This window comes from Lagenorhynchus albirostris, chromosome 6 (genome assembly GCF_949774975.1).
Source record: "Lagenorhynchus albirostris chromosome 6, mLagAlb1.1, whole genome shotgun sequence".
In the NCBI taxonomy this organism is placed as follows: Eukaryota; Metazoa; Chordata; class Mammalia; order Artiodactyla; family Delphinidae; genus Lagenorhynchus; species Lagenorhynchus albirostris.
This window is the reverse complement of record NC_083100.1, coordinates 72215600-72236079: the sequence shown is the minus strand read 5'-3', so window position 1 is coordinate 72236079 and position 20480 is coordinate 72215600. Positions and strand designations below refer to the sequence as shown.

At 43.0% G+C, this 20480-nt stretch overlaps 1 protein-coding gene across 7 annotated transcripts in view; it reads left to right on the top strand.

The window, feature by feature from the left end:
* TANC1 (tetratricopeptide repeat, ankyrin repeat and coiled-coil containing 1) overlaps positions 1-20480 on the top strand; it is a 231026-nt gene that overhangs the window by 94423 nt on the left and 116123 nt on the right. For all 7 annotated transcript variants that reach the window (XM_060152820.1, XM_060152815.1, XM_060152816.1 and 4 more), the window contains one exon: positions 9366-9566. In XM_060152820.1, the coding sequence (XP_060008803.1) occupies positions 9366-9566 (201 nt within the window). The remainder of the gene's footprint in view (positions 1-9365; positions 9567-20480) is intronic.

Here is a 20480-nt window from a genome sequence, read left to right as displayed (position 1 = left end):
ATGTGGATTTTGGACTTACAGCCTCCAGAAATGTGAGAATAAATTTCTGTTGTTTAAATAACCCAGTTTGTGGTACTTTGTTACAGCAGCCCTAAGAACTAATTGAAGAAGTCTGAGGGCAGCTGGGTTCTAGGTTCTGGTTCCTTTGAAAGTCTCTGCAGTTTTGTTTCCCCTTAATTATTTTTATAAAACTATATACTTACCTGGATGCTTGTGATACTTTTTTTTTTAAACTATCAACTTAAAGTTTTGCCAGGATACATCTAGGTATGGGTCTCCCTCTAGGGAAACAGCCTAGAGCACTGTGAGTCCTTTTTTTTGCCATTGGCCTTAGCAATATATTTTTTTGAAGTATAGTTGATTTACAGTGTTGTGCTAATTTCTGCTGTATAGCAAAGTGACTCATTTATACACATATATACATTTTTTTTTTATTTATTGTTTTTTTTGCGGTATGTGGGCCTCTCACCGTGTGGCCTCTCCCATTGCGGAGCACAGGCTCCGGACGCGCAGGATCAGCGGCCATGGCTTACGGGCCCAGCTGCTCCGCGGCATGTGTGATCTTCCTGGACGGGGGCACGAACCTGCGTCCCCTGCATCGGCAGGCGGACTCTCAACCACTGCGCCACCAGGGAAGCCCTATACATTCTTTTTTATGTTCTTTTCCATTATGGTTTATCCCAGGAAATGGGATATAGTTCCCTGCACTGTACAGTAGGACCCTGTTGTTTATCCATCCTAAATGTAATAGTTTTCATCTACTAACCCCAAACTCCCAGTCCATCCCTCTCCCTCCCTCCACCCCCTTGGCAACCACAAGTCTGTTCTCTATGTCTGTGAGTCTGATTCTGTTTTGTAGATATGTTCCTTTGTGCCATATTTTAGATTCCACATATAAGTCATATCATATGGTATTTGTCTTTCTCTTTCTGACTTCACTTAGTATGATCATTTCTAGTTGCATCCATGTTGCTGCAAATGGCATTATTTCTTTTTTATGGCTGAGTGGTATTCCGTTGTATGTATTCTTTATCCATTCATCTGTCGACGGACATTTAGGTTGTTTCCATGTCTTGGCTATTGTGAATAGTGCTGCTGTGAGCATTGGGGTGTGTGTATCTTTTTGAATTATGGTTTTCTCTGGGTATATGCCCAGGAGTGGGATTGCTGGATCATATGGTAGTTCTATTTTTAGTTTTCTGAGGAACCTCCATAGTGTTTTCCATAGTGGCTGCACCAACTTGCATTCCCATCAGCAGTGTAGGGGAGTTCCCTTTTCTCCACACCCTCTTTAGCATTTGTTATTTGTAGACTTTAATGATGGCCATTCTGAGGCGGGTCCTTTTTTAATTTGCAAACCTCAATTCAGAAAAGATTGTTTTTTTTCCTTTGAGTTTTAAAAATTATTTTGTGCTTGTTTCTCCTCAGAAATACCTTTGTTTTCCATATCTGTAATCTTTTCTTGCTTCATGAAAATGTTTGCCCCTTCCCCCTACATCCTGGGGACACCTCCTCAAGCTTGTTCTTTATCAGTGAGTGGACTTTCTGTAGTGTTAGTTCTACTCTTTATGCCTGAAATGTGGATAATAATCGGCTATTGCTTTTGAAACGTCCTTGCTTTTCTTCCTCTTTAATATTAGTCTATACTAATCAAAAAAGAAATGCCATATGAAGGGTATAGAGGCCATGTCCCCCTATATTCTATTGAGGGTGACAAGCAGTTCACTGAATTTTTATCTCAGCCTTCTTTGTTTGAATCTTCAAAAAGATAGCCCCTTTCCTTTTGCTAATAAGCTACATTCTCCTCAGTCTCCCACCATTTATTATTTTGAGGGAGGTGTTTAGGGAGTTGGCTTTTCATGGAAAGAGAAAAGATCTCATCAGCTCTGTTCTATCTACTGGAGTCAGTTGGTTTCTGCTGGTGGCTATAGGGGGAGATACTGGAGCCAACACTGGGGCAGGGGATGGATGTCTCCCCATCCTGTGGGCTGAAGCCTGGTTAGGCCACCAATTGTTGCAATGAAAACAAAGGATGCTCCACTGTCATCCTTAAAATTACTAGGGATTCTTTGCTTTTCTGGCACTCCCTTATCTTTTGGAGTAGACTTTGCACTTGTGAGTTGTTGTCTTTTACTTTGTAGTTACAGGTGTTTTATCAGGGTGTTGGGAGGGCTTGTTAGCCAGATACAATAGTTTAAAACAGAAACGGGAATTCTTGCTTTTACCGCCCGCACCCTGCCTCTCCCCACCACTGGCTGCTTCCCTGTTCCTCCTACCGCTGTATTCCTAGGTCCCATCCTGCCTTATTCCTTTCCCTTTTAGCCTCTCCTTATTCCCCTACCCCCCGTCTAACAGGTCCCCATGCCTACCCCTCCCTCATCTTGCCCTCTCCCTGGCAGACCTGGTGTTTCCCTAGGGCCCTGCATTATCCTGTGTGAGCTGCTTCCACGAGTGCGCCCACACTCCACCCACAGCAGCAGAGATGACCAGGACATGAAAGAGCCAGGGTGCAGAGTGAGGAGAGAGGAAGATTGTGCTGCACAGTGGGAGCGGGAATGCTTGGGGCTGCTGAGAGTCCCACCTCTTTCAGAGTACGGCCCTGGGGCTCTTCTTACTCACCTGTCCTGTGTCCACCTCCGTCAACCAGAAACAAGCTCACCTCCGACCAGTCAGCACGCACACCGTCACTTTGAACAGTCTTTGTGGAAGGGAGCTTCATCTCGCCCACTTGCCAAGTTAGGCCATAGGGTGTGGCCCAGTTAGACTTAAGATCTTCATATCCACACCTGGCTCAATCCTAGGAAACGTAGATTTAAAATATTTATAGGAAACGTATGCACATAGCAAAAAATGTAAACCATTTAAAAGTGTATATACTTCCCATCCGTGTTCCCAGTTGGTGAGTTCCTGTTCCCAGAGGCAACCACTGCTCCTGGATCCTGTGTGTTCTTCTTAGAGACCTTCCATGCATGTACGAGTGTGTATATTTACATTATTTATATACACATAAAAAAACATACAGCGTGTGCACACGTGTATATAAACACAGGTGTGTATATATACATACACTCAAGGAATGCATGTTGTGCATAAGGGGAACATTTATTTAATCATCTACATGATTATTCCCTCAAGTTTCTTTTCCTTTTCATCTCCCTCCCACCCCTCCCTCCCTACCCCTTATCTTGTAATAGGAACACAAAACGTTTCAGATCTTTTTGACCACTTTCTTGTGGTCTCACAATCTTTGGCGGTTCTCGTTCCTGGCTGTACGTGAGAATCACCTAGTGAGGTTTCACTCACGACTGGTGCCCAGGCTGCACCCCAGAGCACTCGCGACAGCCTTCCCGGGAAGGGTTCGGGCTCCCTTCTGTGGCAGGGCTGGGAACTCCTGCTCCAGTCCTGTGCAGCGGGCCTGGTAGATCTCGGAGTCCAAGTGTGGAGCGTTTGACAGGACCCATGGACTTGGGGAATGAGTTTATCCCAACAAGGAGATGTAGGATAATGAATTCCACGCAGATTTAAGATGAACCCTGAACCCGGGTTGCTTTTGGCCCCAGTTGCCCCACAGCTACCTTCATCACCTGGCCATGTAGAGTGTCAGGATTCTGTCCTGTGCGGTGGGAATGGCATTCAGCACATCCACCCCAGGCAGAGAGAGCAGGCCCGGAGGCTGCGAGAGTTAATGAGTTTACAGTATAAAGTGAAAGAAGAGGAAACTATTTAGGGTGCTTGATGACTGAACATCTATCTCGGATCTACTTTGCCTGTATGGTGACAGCATAAGGTGTGACTGAAAGAAAATTAATGAACACTGGGCCTGGGTGCCTCCCAAATGGAGTGCTGTGGAGCTAATTAAGCAGCCAGCATGAAAAGTGAAAATAGGTGAGGGAACAGGTTTCTTCTCACAGTGGCCGGGTACTGTGTGCGTGTAGACCTACCTAGACTATTTCTAATCTTCCCTGTTAGCTATACAAAACGATATAATGTGGAAAGGCATCTCTCAGTAGCCTTTCCTTAGGGGAGCAGTGCTGAGAGAATGGACTCTGGATCGCACTGCCTGGGGTCAGACCTGACTCTGCCATTTGCCGGAGTCCTTGGGCGAGATACTTGATGCTTTCCGTGCCTCAGTTTCCTCACTGAAGGAGGGACATAATACTAGCACCTACCTTCATGAGTTGGCTGCAATGATACAAAGTGCCTGAAACCCTGTCCTAACACATAGTATATCTAAAAAAGCATTTATTATGTTAAAGTGCACCCTCCGGGGCTTGGGAGTGGGAGTGTTTCTGAGGTCATATACATATTCTTAAAGCTCAGAATCTCTTGCATGGCAACATGCCTTAAAGGGAAAACTTTGACAATTAGAGAGGAAATGCCAGTCTGTTTATTCATCTGTTTTGGAATAAAGTACATTTGGTTCTGTAACCCTTGAGTATTAAGAATAAAACTGTGAGGATAGTCTTTACTGAGCTCTGTTTAGAACCCACTTGGAGTTTTGAAGACAAAAGGGTAAACTTGTCCTATTGACCAGATTTTTCTGTACTCTGGAGTTAGCTGCTTTGTTGCCTCTCAGCAGTATTGTTTGAGAATTAGTCATGACTGTGTGAATAATGTTTTGGAAAATTGCTTTCTTGGATACATTAATCTTTCTTTTTGAAAATGCACATTAACAATCAGCTCTGGCTGGGTAGTTGGGGAGATCCTATAAGATGTAAAGCGGTTTAAAGTGCTTTCAGTTGCAGAGAGAAACTTTTGAGGGTTTCAAAAATGATACTGGATCTTGCGGGAAGAAATTTTTTCCAATTTTCTAGGTTTCTGTAAATATATATGAGTTATATGGTCATAAAGCGTTATGATGGAAAATATGTTTAAGAAACACGAGAGCACTCCCAGGCAGGGACTGCACAAAAGAAGCCCTAACACATTTAATGCCCTAGTTAAATGTATTGCACAAGTCCCGTTTTCTGGAACTGGATAAACAGAACATCTTTTCTCTTTCTATTCTAAGCTTCCATTCCCCCCTCCTCCATCTAGCCACTTCAATGGCACAATAAATGGAAATCTTACTTCCTGCATCTGCAGACCTATTTACCTGAATGTCTAAGCTCACCCTTGCCTTTCTCAGATCTACTCTTTTTGAAATGCAGTTTTACTTTCATCTCCCTGGCTTCGTTGCCCTCATTTTTTTTTTAAGCCTTCCTTAATCCTGCACTCCATGCACTTTAATCTGTAATGTTGGACATTGCCACTCTGCATAGCCGCCTTTAAACACTCATCATCTCCCAGGTTCGCATTTTCTGCCATTATGAGTTTAAATCCCTTTTCACAGCCTGTAATAGTGGAAAAAATTAAAAAAGAACTGTTATCACAAGCTATTTCTGCCAATTTAAAAAGCCTTATTGGATGGCTTTATCCCCTTTGATAATTCTATTATCTTTGCAAACTATGACTTGGATTTAGTTTTTGCACGTGTGAGTAAGTATATATGTATGTGTATTTACTTTTATTTATTACATATATCCGTATGTGTATTTATATTTATTACAAACAGGAAGAACCTTATACCCTCATGCCCTTTCTGGTCTTTTATTTTTGAAACTCAGAGTTGGTGATTTTAAAATAAGAAAAGGTATGTGTGTGTGTATGTTATGTATATGAATGACAGAGACTGTGTGTGACCTACAAAGCCTAAACTTTTATAGCAAAAATGTGCTGACCCCTTTATAGAATTAACTCATTCAATAACATGTCTATTTTGGGACTTCCCTGGTGGTCCAGTAGCTAAGACTTCGTGCTCCCAGTGGAGGGGGCCTGGGTTCAATCCCGGGTCAGGGAGCTCTATCCCACATGCCGCAACTAAGAGTTCACATGCCACAACTAAAGATCCTGTGTGCTGCAACTAAAGATCGCACGCAGCAATGAAGATCCCACGTGCTGCAACTAAGACCCGGCACAGCCTAATAATGTTTTTAACAAAATAAAAACATGTCTATTTTGAGTACCTCCTTCTTTTTTTCAGTTAAGTTCTTAAATGTGTAGAGTAGTGAGTATGTTAGAGCATGAGCCAGCCACTTGGGGGGATTTTGGAAGTTCTAGCTGTGACCCTCCTCCTCACGGATAACCCCCATGCCCTGGCTTCTTGTCTGAGAACCTGTGTGATTGGACTAGGTGCTCTCTGAGAGTGAAAGCACGTTGGGGTGGATGTGAGTGTCCATGATGAATCAATGGGAAACACCTGCCAGAGGAACTGGAGGAGGTAGTTGATAATATGGTTTTCCTACCCTGGAAGGGATGTGTCGTTCTACCTGGCCTGGGCATTTCTGCTGCAGCAACAGGAAGGGGGACTGAGGTGTATTTCCCATCACTTAATTGAGGTGGGGAATAAAATAGGTCACAGTCAACAGAAAAACATATACTCAAAGCTAAAAGAAATGTGCTGGCCATGCTGGTTGTTGCAGTGAGATGTTTTTAATTCCTCTTAAACCTCTTTAAGCATCTGTTGAGGAATGTTAAATCAACTGGAGGATTTCTGGTGTCATGTTGCCTAGAACCAATATTGTTTAGTCCTGTGGATGCCCCAGGAGACTTTCACTTTCTGGCACTGGCGTCGGCATCCTTGTGATGCTCTTGGACTGACTTTGACCTGAACCCCTTGCCTGATGCAGTTAAAGCACCAGACTCCGGAGTGCTGTCTCCAGCTTCTAAGCCGCTGGATCACCCACTTCTTTGCGCCACCTGCTCATACATAAAACTCCTTTCCCTGCTTTGTGCCTTTCTGATAAAAGGAAGTTGGATGTTAGGGATCTGAAAAATAAACCAACAGAACAGCATGTTTGGGACTGATAATTATGGTGAGATGTCAAAGTAAACTTGAAATAGAGATCCTTCCTCCCCAAACCCCATCTCTAAGTCCTGTTTTATTGCAGACCACATAAAATCAAAGTGCTGGAGCACAGCTGCTCCGAAAGCTGAAGGTCTTCATGGTTATGGCTTTCTTTGGAAACTCATCCCCACCAGACTTGCAGTTAATGAAAATATTTGCTTTGCTTGATATAAACAAAGTTTATGGGCAGAATTTGTAATTAGGAAACTCTTTAATTCTCTTTTACCCCTCAGTCCCCAATTTCTCTTGTGTCACTGAAGAATTCCAAGTATTTAAGAAAATAAACCCTCTCTCAGTAATGAGCTCATTGTTTTATTTCTGATGTTGTCACAAAAGATGCATTTCTCCCTCATTTTGTGTCCTCATCCAGATTAAGTGACCTGAAATCTGAGGTTTGTTTGTTTTCGGTCAGAGATACTCGTGTGTGAGTAGGAAAAGACAGTGCCTTGTCACAGCGCCTGCTCTCATCAGGCCATCCCATAGCTATTTGGGTACCCAGGTGGGTGATTTAGGCAGTGTAAGGGCAGCCACAGGGCAGGGTAGCTTTCTTCAAGCCACATGGAAAACCAGTGTCGCCTCTTCAAGGCCCCCCACACTCTGTGTGTGTAAATCCCTGGGGCTGTGGGCCGTAGCCTCAGTGCTTTCCAAGTTCTCGTCTGTCTCCTAGGGTTTCTTGTGACACATCCAGGGATCAGATGACCAGGCACCATTCTTACAGGTACAGCACCTGCTTGCATTCCTAGATGAGACGGAGGTGGTGGTGGGTACTGGTCATGAGAACCTGATATTGGACCAGAGAAAACAACTGTCCCTTCAACTGTCCCCAGTCTCAGCATGGTGGACCTTCAGCCCCAGTGGGAGTTGGCATTGTGGTGCACCCCCTATTCTGCCTTAAGATCTGTTTCCTCGCCAGACTGTTGAAGGGGAAGCAGCTAGGAAGCTTCACGCCCTGGCTTAAGACGCCAAGGAGGAGGTTTTTGAAAGATTTCAGGCTTGTCCATGGTGGCGTTAAGAGATTAGCTCCTGGGTCCTGGGCATTGGTGGTGATGGTATCTTATAGTGCAGGCTCGGGAAGCAGGGTGGGCAAGGGTTGTAAGAGGACCAGAGTGGGAGACACTGCAGTTCACTTGGACTTAGGAAGTAAGGATCTCCATTAACTCCTTCCTTCCTGCTTCCCTCCCTCATGGGCAGAAAGTCAATTTATTTGTCTTGGGTGTTGACATCATGTCCTTGTTTTTGAAAATTCTAGTGAGAGTTTCCTGGTAATTCTCGTTGTTTCTTCAAATGTCAGTCATTTGGATATTTAGTTTCCCAAGTTTATTAAAACCCCTTCAAGCATAGCTGGCCCAGCTGAGACTGAAATTACCTTTCTGATGGTGCCAACTTATGCCTTGCGGAACCTGTGGCTTTTCTGTTCACAGCTCTGCTTGTTTTGAGTTGCCTTTGAAAGCCATGCATGAGCCTGTTTGCCTGTTTTAAATGCCCCCTGGTCTGTGGTGGGGGTACCTCTCTACTTCACTGTGCCTCCTAACATGAAAAACAAGTACAGTGATGCCATTGGGAACTTGACACTTGGGGTTGCATCCTTTTTGAGTATTGTACACAAAGATCTGCAAAAATTGAGTTCCCACTTGGCTAGACAAACGGTTTAAGTTCAAATCCAGGCCTCGATTTTTCAGAGTCAGGAAGGCGTGGTAAACTTTCATCAGAGAGAAAAGTTTGCTTGTGGAAAACTTTCTATACCTTTCCAGTTCTGCTGTATATAATTCAGAGCTTAAAGATGCTTTTTTAATCATCAGGAAAATGATTTACCTCTTCTTCTTGCAGCATCTCAGTTGCTTCTTTGTATATACCTGGGGGTAAGGAGGAAAGCATGTCATCTGAGTACTTGAGGACTGGCTGTATTTTTCAGAGGTGCTGGTCCTAGCTGATATAGTCCCTTCCTTGTGTCCTCTCTACACTGCAATTGCCTCCTCTGTATTTTTTTTTTAAAAATACGTCTACCACCGTAGAATGTTTAATTTCCCCCCCTTTTTTTTTTGCTGCACCACGTAGCTCGCAGGATCTTAGTTCCCCAACCAGGGATTGAACTGATGCCCTCGACAGTGAGAGAGCAGAGTCCTAACCACTGGACTGCCAGGGAGTTCCCTAGAATGTTTTAATTTTGTTACAGTAAGCTTGTTTGTCCTTAAGTTCATTTAGGGGTTGAATACTGAGGAGAACCTGCTTCATCAGTGAGCCACGGTTCCAGTCTCATGACTGAGGGTTTGGGCTGCTTGAGTTGTAGGACGGTGGAGTCTGTGCCATGCGGAGTATGAAGTGAATGGGATGCAAGAAGAATCTTAAAAAAAAAAAAAAAAAAAAAAATTCCACACACACATATGGCATATGGGAATTCTAAGAATGTAGTTCTTAGGAATTAAATTCGCATCTAGCTATCACGGATGGCCTAACCTAAGGTTTTCTCTCTCCACTCCAGGAGGTGACTTTGGTCTGGAGATTTCCCCTCCAGTCCTGCCCCCTGGCCATGGTGGTGAGTTTTCTGTGAGCAGCCTTCCAGTGGCAGAGGACGCCTACAGGGTGAGCTTGGCCAAAGGTGTCTCCATGTCTCTGCCTTCGTCACCTCTGCTGCCTCGACAGTCTCACTCTGTGCCATCAAGATCAACCAAAAAGTCCCCAGGTAAGCGAGCAACAAAACAGCCCCCGAGCTGCATGTATTGGAATTAGGCAGAACTAGTGCTTATAAGAAATCTTCTGGGAGAAGGTTTTTTCTTTGTTACGGTAACTTCTCGAAGAAGGGAATCTTCAAAAAAAAAAGATGATTTGAATAGATTGATTCTTTAGTTCAACCTATATATAAAGTATTTTGATTGCCCAGGCTATAGTTTTACAAAGATTCATGTTATCAATATTAACCATCAATTTTGTTTTCTTGTTCACAAATTAGGGAAACGCTGTAATCTAAATTCATTGTGGTATGTTTAAAGGTTATGGATTTTGGCAAGTGTAATCCGACCACAGTCTGTTTATTACCACCCAGCGCTATATACTGATGTATTTCCTTGATTACATCATCCAGCATTTGAGCAGCTATAAAATTTAATTGTTGGTGAAAATTCAGACTTGTAAAGGGGTGGAACAAGGGACTTATGGATTACTTGTATGAAGTATTTTGGCTTCCCTTATTATTACCGACTTTTTGCACTTAACTTTACCAGTAAAAACTCAAACGTAATTTAACTTTAATCAGATGTGAGGAAGGCCTTTCCAAAATAATGATACACGGAATCATAAAAGTTCTTTGATCTTCTTTTAGGTTTTCTGAGTATTTGTTTACTGAGGGCAAGATAAACTGGGGCCTTACTGATCATATGCCACTGTAAGAATTGGTCACATTTACACATAAACATGTTTGGAATTGATCTAAGATCTGCTCTGGGACTGTGAAATTGGTATCTGTTTTTCTAATCTCCTGAATGAATGTATTACTTGAGATGTTACAGGCATGATTTCTGAATCATTTAGTGGATATTTGCAGTTTATGTGGGGTAAAATTAAGAGCGCAAACCTTAAGCTCTGAATGTTAGAAATGGTGCTGTGCATTGGTGAGTGGCCAAAGTCTTTTATTCTAGAACTTTCTTACTTTGGACAACATTGTTTACAATCCAGTCATTAGCTGGAACTTGGAAACCTCTTTGGTATGAAGTGATTTCCTGTGCCAAGGAATCTGACCTGTTTATCAGTATTTGGGGAAATTCCTGGAATGTCCTTTCTTCTCTTTGCCCTCCCCCTACTGCTATATCTCTTTGTCAGATTTCTTCTCTTCTTTCAAATTCCAGTTCCCACACTGCCTCTTTTGCCGGTTACCCCACTGGAATTACTCCTTTTTACAAATTGTGCACAGCATTTTACTTTTATTCTTATTAGCTTCATCATTTGTCCTTTTTTCTTGAATTAGTGTGTATGTGCTTCCTATGTCTGATGGTTGAGGACGGGCATGATGTCTTCTCCAAGTATACCTCATCTATATAAAACAGATAATAGAGGTTTCCCTCCTATAGTCTGTGCTACTGCAGGTGAATTGATGCTGCTTGGGCCCTAGGATTGGCCAACACCTGAGAGACTCTGGGGAATACTGCATTTCAGATATAGTTTTATTAATAAAAAAATCAGTGTTAGTTTTAGTGGGACTTCAATCTTTAAAAATTTTTTTCCAGCTTTACTGAAATATAATCAACCCATGACATTGTAAGTTTAAAGTATACAGTGTAGTGATTTTATATATATATAAATATATATATATATAAAATATATTACAGACTGATTACCACAATAAGGTTAGCTAACATATTCATCACTTCACAGTTCCTATTTACTTATTTATTTTGTGGCATTTTAGGGGGACATCAGGTAGCAATGAGTGGCATGGCAAGCTTGGGCAGAGCGGCAAGCCAGAGAGTCTCGTTTAGGCTGCAGGCACAGCTGCAGAGAAATCCCTGACAGGGCCTCATCTCCTCTGTGCTGACCAAATTAGATATCTTTGGTTTTAGAGAAAATATCCCGAAGTTTGTTTTTCTCCATAGGAATAGATTTATTTCTGCTAAGGTCTTTGCAAGGCCTTATGAATAGAAGGGAGTAGTTAGCTCTGCAACATTCAGCGTTTTAGTGGGTTGAAGGAAATATTCTCCATATTAGATGCTTTTGGTCCAAATGATAATTAAATACACTAAGCAGATTCCTCTTTGGTGGGGCAGTGTTTGTGGATTGCCCAAATTTGTACATCAAATTAGTGTCTCACGGTGTTAATTTGGTTTCATTATCTTGGTAATTTTAATTCGAAAAGGGAAGTTAAAGGCAGAGGTGCTTGCTTAAAAACGGCAGCGACTCAGGATGCATCAGACAGTAAACAATGTTTTTTCCAGTGTCGAACACACACAGATTTCTGTTTAAACCATATTGTTGGAAAAGTATCTAGAGTCCTAATGTTCTACCTGCCTATAAAAATAGTTGACATACGGTTGTGAACATGCACTGGATTTTAAAATAGCCATCTATTTAAAAAGCTAGCACTGTTGTTGCTAATGATACAGTAAATATGGTGTGTGCGCAGAGCCCATAGTTAGAGACCCGCCCCCGCCTACCCCACCCCCTCTGTTTTCCCTCCCCATCTGGCTTTGCTTCAGGAGCACATCATCTTTCAGCCCCAGCTCTGAAAGATGCTGACTTCTGTTCTCATTTGTAAGATTAGATGCCTTTTTCTTTTGTTTAAGGCAAAAACAAAATGAAAAAAACTGCACCAAGAACCAAACCTGTTTTACTTGTTTGGGTAGAACGTCTTCACTAATTGACGCTAATCAAGAAACTGTTGGCCCGAAACTGTTATTCTAGCAAAGGTCAAATACTATAAACTCCTGTCATAGGCACTCAGCACAGCCTGCATTAATAATGAAAGTTTGTATGCTAGTATACTTGGTGATTGGCTCCTGGGCCATGGGAACTCAGGACCAGAGAAAATGTCGTTAATGTCGCAGCAATGTGACCCTGCATTTCACATGACTTGAGTTTCTTACGTTCCACTTACATTGCTAGTTATTATTTTTATTTACTCTCCTTCCACCTTGCTCCACCTTATTTATATGTTTTTCACTGCTAGTCGGAAGATTCAGTTTCCTGAGTACTGTTTCACATCTTTTGTTTTTTTCTAAATGCAACATAAATTTTCTGATAATGAAAACAAGGATCAGTATCCATTAAGTAGTGCTGTGGCTGGTGCAAGCCTTTTTGGGTTAAGAATTCATTAATATTTGTAATGCATTCTTTGGTCTCCGAGAGAAGAGCAAGCCCATTTCCTGTGGATTGTTTATTAGTAATATAATTTGTTACTTTATATTTGGATTACATTTCCCAGATCACTTTGGGCCCATTATGGATCAAAAGGAGGCACAGAGCAACCATTTAAAACACTGAATGGAGTAAAACAGCAGATGGTGAAAAGTGGGTGATACTGCTTTTCTCATCCTCGCATATGGGGAGGCTGGGTAGTGCTGGTTATAGTCATCCCCCCTTATTTGTGGTTTCTCTTTCGTTGGTTTCAGTTACTCGTGGTCAGTATCCAAAAATATTAAATGGAAAATTCCAGAAGTAAACAATTCATAAGTTTTTTTTTTTTTTTTGGCTGTGTCGGGTCTTTAGTTGGGGCACGTGGGATCTTCGTTGAGGCATGTGGGATCTTTTGTTGCGGTGCGCGGGCTCATCATTGTGGTGCGCGGGCTTGTCTCTAGTTGTGGCCTACCCAGCCTGGCGGGCATCAGGGCGCGTGGGCTCTGTAGTTGGTGGCACGCGGGCTCTCTAGTTGAGGTGCACGAGCTCAGTAGTCGTGCCGCGCAGGCTTAGTTGCCCTGTGGCATGTGGGATCTTAGTTCCCCGACCAGGGATCAAACCCGCATCCCCTGCGTTTGAAGGCGGATTCTTTACCACTGGACCACCAGGGAAGTCCCAACAGTTCATAAGTTTTAAATTGTGTGCCGTTCTGAGTAGCTCACGTGATGAAGTCTCGCTCTGTCCTGCCCAGAATGTGAATCGTCCCTCTGTCCAGTGTGCCCTGCCCATTAGTCTCTGCATAGCCCCCTCAGTCATCAGATCCACTGTTGTGATATCGAGGTGCTTGGGTTCAAGTAACCCTTATTTTACTTAATAAAGGACCTGAAGTGCAAGAGTAGTGATGCTGGCAGTTCAGTTACACAAAGAGAACGGTTTGTCAAGTGCTTTCCTGTAAGTGAAAAGGTTCTTGACTTAATAAGGAAAAAAAAAAATCATATGCTGAGGTAGCTAAGATCTATGGTAAGAACGAATTTTCTATTCGTGAAATTGTGAAGAAGGAAAAAAATGTGTGCTAGTTTTGCTCTCGCACCTCAGACTGTAAAAGTTATGGCCACGGTATGTGATAAGTGCTTTAGTTAAGATAGAAAATGTGTTAAATTTGTACAGTAAGGTACTTTGAGAGAGAGGCCCCATTCTATTTTATTGTTAGTCACTGCCGTTAATCTCTTACTTTGCCTAACTTATAAATTAAATTTTATCATAGGTATATATGCGTAGGAAAAAACCCTATAGTATACATGGGGCTCAGTCCTATCAGCAGTTTCAGGCATCCACTGGGGGTCTTGGAACGTATGAGGGGAGCTGCTGTATTTGCATCTCTGCCGTCTCCAGTCCCAGTTCTGTGTCAGTTGACAGAGCTGATGCAGCAGTTTTCAAAACTGGCTGTCTGTTTCTTTAAGGGAAAAAACCTCAAAGCTGACAGGCTGTAAAGTGGAAATCATTCTGCCCTTTGATTCTTGGACCATGAATTAATGTCCACCAAGGCCCTCCTTCCCTCACCCTGCTGGAGTGTTTCTTGTAGAAAATTTGGAAATCCCAGTGTAGAGACAGAACTATGCTTAGTGTTTTGATTTTCTAGTTTTTTTTTTTTTCAATCGATTCTTCCTAAACCCAGGACCACACGCGCTTTGCCATTTTTCACTGAATATTATATCATGAGCACGTTCCAGTTTACTTGAATAATTTGACATCCGATGTCCATTGTTTCAATATTCCGTAATTGATTTTTAACTAATTTCTGGCTGTTAGATATTTACATTATTTTTCAGTTTAAAAAAATTGTAGCGTGAGCCAAGATATTTTGTTTTTGCTATTAAATGCCTATGAATTTTTAATTTTATAAATGTATTTTATTTATTTTATTTTTGGCTGTGTTGGGTCTTCGTTGCTGCGTGTGGGCTTTTCTCTGTTTGTGGTGAGTGGGGTCTACTCTTCATTGCGGTGCGCGGGCTTCTCATCGCAGTGGCTTCTCTTTTTGCGGAGCACGGGCTCTAGGCGCGCAGGCTTCAGTAGTTGTGGCACGTGGGCTCAGTAGTTGTGACGCATGGGCTTAGTTGCTCCACGACATGTGGGATCTTCCCGGACCAGGGCTCGAACCCGTGTCCCCTGCACTGACAGGCAGATTCTTAACCAATGCACCACCAGGGAAGCCTGAATTTTTAGTTTTAGATGTGATAAAATACACATAATAAAATTTCCCATCTTAACCATGTTTAAATGTATAGTTTAGTCATGTTACATACACTTACATTGTTGTGCACCCAGTCTCCAGAACTCCCCGTGTGAATATTTTTGTTCAGTAACTTTTACATACGTCTGATCTCTCAAGAGTGGCAGGTTCTGGGAAGTGGAAGTATTGCACTAAATGGACTACATGTTTTTTGGTTTTTTTTTTGTTTTTTTTTGGTACGTGGGCCTCTCACTGTTGTGGCCTCTTCCGCCGCGGAGCACAGGCTCCGGACGCGCAGGTTCAGCGGCCGTGGCTCACGGGCCCAGCCGCTCCGCGGTATGTGGGATCTTCCCAGACCAGGGCACAAACCCGTGTCCCCTGCATCGGCAGGCGGACTCTCAACCACCGTGCCACCAGGGAAGCCTGATGGACTACATTTTTAAAGATTTAAAGATTCTTGGTACATACTGCCCAGTCACTTTACAAAAAGCTGCATTGATTACACGTTCCTGCCAGCGTTCTTTGAGTGCCTCCTTTTGAAGTCAGCATCTTCAGGGGACAGTCTTGAGTGGATGGGCTAGTAGGGTGCTTCGTCAGGCCTCGTTGTGGACCACTGAGAATCAGCAAGAAGAGGCTGAGAGTAGTCGTTCTGTAACCCTCCTCTTTTGAACTTCCCTTCTGTCTGCGCTTCTCAATTTCCATTTTTTTCTTTCTTTCCACGGTACTATGGCCGGGGAATTATCACAGCTGAGTCAGATCAAGTTCATAGTCAGAACCACACTCAGCTGGCTTCCAGTTTTAGCTACTGCCGCAGTCTCTGTTCTGTGTGCGGACCTTGGAGGATCACAGACAGGTTGGGGTTGGCAAGGCCTCTAGGGCACAACCAGTCAGTCCTCTTTGCAGATACGGAAGCATCATTACGGAACTTGCCCCAGTGTGCACGTTAAGGTAGAGGCTGCCCTAAGTCCAGCCCCCTGCCCTGCCCTAGCACGTTCTCCTATGCCAGTGCCAGTCTGCATTGTTCTGTCTGCACATTGCTGACACATGAGCTGTAGGTGACATGGCACTGTGTTCTGGTTGCATGCCCGAGGGGAGGCTATAGGCTGGAGGTTGTACACACAAGCATCTGTGAGGCTTCTTCCTAGGGAGGTGGAGGATAGCACGGGGAACACACAGTCTCAGCACAGGTCTGCTGGAAGAACCAGCTAGTTCTCAGTCCTGCTGTCACCTCTGAGTAGTCAGGTCACAGTCAGGGCTCTGACCTTCAGCAAGGACGGTTCCTCCTGCTGTGGTGAACTGGACAGCTCTCTTTGTTTCCTCCTGCAAACTTGTTATATGACCGCCTACTCCAAGGAGCCGGGCGGCCCTGCCTGTACCTTACCGCTCCTTGCAGCCGTGACCAGGACACACATACTTTGTGTTCTGTGCTCACACAGACCTGTGTGCATTCGGTTTGCTCCACTGTGAACTTAAGGACCTTTGAGTGCCGTTAATTCTCCTGCCTGTGACTCCTGGTTCACCCATACACGATTTGGCTGTACCATGCGATCATACCTAGGAATTTTAAAGAAGACTGCTTTAAAATTTAAAGCAGCCCTTTAAAAAAGGGTCCTACCTTCAGAGATGCTGATTTAGTGCATGTGAGGTATGGCCTGGGCGTTGGGATTTAAAAAACATCTTCCCAGGTGATTCTAATATGTAGCAAAGTTTGAGAACTTTGGTAAAGAATATGTGATGATATGATAAAATTCCTTTTCAATGATGGTAGATGTAGATATTTGTTATCTTTATTTTTTAAATTTTAGAATATTTGTGGAGGAAAATTCATTACAAAAATGTACAGAACAAGGTACAGTAAATCTTGGTCCCTTCCACCCCCGTGCCCCTAAAAAGACAACCATTTCTGACAGTTGGTTGAATTTCTGGGTTTTTTTCTTTACTTATTTTATTTATTGGCTGCGTTGGGTCTTTGTTGCTGTGCGTAGGCTTTCTCTACTTGCAGCGAGTGAGGGCTACTCTTTGTTGCGGTGTGTGGGCTTCTCATTGCAGTGGCTTCTCTTTGTTGCAGAGCACAGGCTCTAGGCATGCGGGCTGCAGTAGTAGTGGCACGTGGGCTCAGTAGTTGTGCCTCATGGGCTCTAGAGCGCAGGCTCAGCAGTTGTGGCACACGGACCTAGCTGCTCCGTGGCATGTGGGATCCTCCCAGACCAGGGCTTGAACCCTTGTCCCCTGCACTGGCAGGCGGACTCTTAACCACTGCGCCACCAGGGAAGTCTGGTTGAATTTCTTTCCTGCCTTGTTTCTGTAGTGGATAAATGATAGTATTTGTTCACTCCCCCTAGCATCGTACATGTAAGACGATCCCAGTTTCCCACTAAATAAAGAACATTCTTACACATTAATATTTAAAAGCCTCTTTATATTTTCATTGGATAGGCTTTAACTCTAGGATTACTAGTTGAAAAGTGTTTTGATTAATGTTGTGAATGGATTATTATATACTTATTGGTCATTTGTACTTTTTCCTTTGGGGAATTCTTGTGGTATTTGTCTTCTGTTCTACTGGGGCAATATAGAGTTCTTACTGAATTACCACAGCTTTCTTGTTGTTTGTTTTAAGGCCATCAGTCATGTATGTTATTCAAAAATTTTCCCAGTTCATGATTTTCCATTAGGTTTATAGTGTTTTATGACTCACAAAAGTTTTTTGTTCTTTCAATTCAAGTTTACATAGTTTTCCATTATCATTTATCCCTTTGCATTTTTTAAAAAAACAGCTTTATTGGGATATTTTGCATATCATATAATTCATCCATTTAAAGTTTACAGTTCAGTGTTTTTAGCATTTTCACGGGGTTGTGCATCCATTGCCACAATCTAATTTTAGAACATTTTTATGTCCCTTTAAAAAAAAATCCATTTGCATTAGCAGTTACTCCACATTCCTCCCTCCCTCCAGCCCCCTACCCCACAGCCCTAAGCAAACACTAATCTATGTTTTTTTCCTTTATGGATTTGCCTGTTTGGGGCATTTCGTATAAATAGAATCATATGATATGTGGTCTTTTGTGACTGGCTTCTTTCATGTATGTATTATATATGCACGTTTTTTAATCCATTCTTCAGTTTATGGACGTTTGAGTTGTTTCCACTTTTTGGCTATTATGCTATGAACATTTGTGTATGCATTTTTGTGTGATTGTAGCTTTTCATTTTTTTCTGGGGTACGTACCAAGGAGTGGAATTGCTGGATTAATATGATAACTCTATGTTCAACCTTTTGAAGTACTGCCAAATTATTTTCCACCATGACTGCACTATTTTGGATTTCCAGCTGTGGAGCATGAGGTTTCCAGTTTCTCCACATCCTTGCCAACTCTTGTTATTATCAATCTTTTTGATTATAGCCATTGTAGTACATGTGAACTGGTATCTCATTGTAATTGTAAGAATTCTTTGTATGTTCTAGATACAAGTTATGCAATATGCAAAATTTTCTTCCATTCTGTGTTCTTGATACTATTGTCATAAGTGCAAGAGTTTCAATTTTTTTTTTTTTTTTTTTTTTGCGGTACGTGGGCCTCTCACCGTCGTGGCCTCTCCTGTTGCGGAGAACAGGCTCCAGACGCGCAGGCTCAGCGGCCATGGCTCACGGGCCCAGCTGCTCAGCGGCATGTGGGATCCTCCCGGACCGGGGCACGAACCCGTGTCCCTCCCCTGCATCGGCAGGTGGACTCTCAACCACTGCGCCACCAGGGAAGCCCAAAAGTTTCAAATTTTGATGTCCAGTTTATTAATATTTTGCCACTGTCTTTTTGATGTCGTATCCAAGAAACTATTGCCTAGTCCAAGGTCACAAAGATTTATGCCTATGTGTCCTCCTAAGAGTTTTATAGTTTTAACTCTTACATTTAGGTCTGGATCCTTTTTAACTCCATTTTTTGTGAACGGTGTGTGGTAGGGGTCATCTTCATTCTTGCACATGAGGAAGGATATACAGTTGTCCCAGCACCATTTATTGACAAGTCGATTCTTTTCCTGCTGAATGGACTTTGAGTGATCAAGTCACTGTTGTGCCCAGACCAGCCCTTCTGTTCCACTTCCCCTTTGCTTATTCTCCTTCTTCTGTCTTAGGTCAAAACTTTCTCTTTCAGAGTTGACCTCAGGTGTGGCTTGCATCTGTTGCTTCATCCAGCCTTCCTTTATGTCTCTCCTTTTCCCTATATGAGAAAAAACTTACTGTTCCAAACACCTGTAGCACTGTGCTTCCTCCTCCCTCTGCACTGCCTTTCATGGCGTTTCACTGCCTTGACGTTCCGTGAGTTCCTTGTCTTTGGATCTTGCCTTTGTGTTTCCCCTTGGATACTTGGAAACAGGATCTAATCACTTCCTTCAGACAGTTACCCTGGTGATGGGGCACTGGTATGCACCTATTAAAATGAGTAGGATTTTAGTAGTCCACCTTCACCAGTTCCATGTGATTGGTTGAAAATCAGGAAAACAATTTAAATTGCAGCACCTTGCATTTGTAAAGCTGGGAACATATCTAGAGAGAACTGATGCTTAATTAAGGTCGTACCTCTCTCAGGACTTTGCTATGATCAGGGATAGGCAAAGAGGAGTATGTTTGAAACTGGGTCAGCAGCCTTCTCATGCCTCCTTTTCTATGTTCCTGTCACTCTTCTACTTTCTGGGGCTTCTGGCATTTTTTTGCTGCGTGATTCCCGCCACCTGTAGTTAATGATGACTGGAGGTTTTACCCAGTCCTACTTTACGGCAGTGTCAGGTGCACCCTTTGGTGGTGTCAGATGGCGGCTAGAACAAACCAAGTGCCGTGCTCAGAAATGAGGGTTTTTACCTTAAGAAAATAGATGGGCGCAGAGGCAGGGGCGGTGGGAACCTCTTCTTTTTGATCATTTCTGATGCACAGAGAAACATAGAAGTCACAGAAGCCCATGGAAGCTATCGCACCCCTATCTAACATTAATGAAAGTTAGTGAGTGGTCAAAACCGACAGGAAGGAAGGATTGATGTTCCAGCCTGAATCCTCAAATTTGTAGTGAAGCAAGTCTGTGGGTGGGTCAGCAGGAACAGCTGGCTTTGTTCCAGGCAGAGTGGCAAAGGTGTGCAAAGCTGGGAGTTGGGAAGCGAAAGTGGACATAGAATGGTGATCTCTAGAAGAGAGGTCAGTAAGAGCTGGAGCGTCCTGCAAAAGGAAAACCGGGACCATCAAGAAAGTCTTCATTATTGAGGCCTGGAGTGTTGAAACCAGTAAGCTTTGCCTCTGGGGGTTTATTGAGAGTTACCAGCTAACAGTTAACAGATGGAACCTCTTTTCTGTGCAAGGGTTCTGAGAAATAAAATTTAGGAAACTCTTCCAAGGAGATGTGACTTTCTTTTTGTTTCTCTCACCAACAAAATGCTCCTTTATTGGCCAAAGGTCCTAAGTGGTAGTTAATGAGCTCACCTTTTTTAAAAAATAGAATTTATTTAAGAACAGTTTTAGGTTCACTGCAAAACTGAATGGAAGGTACAGAGATTTCC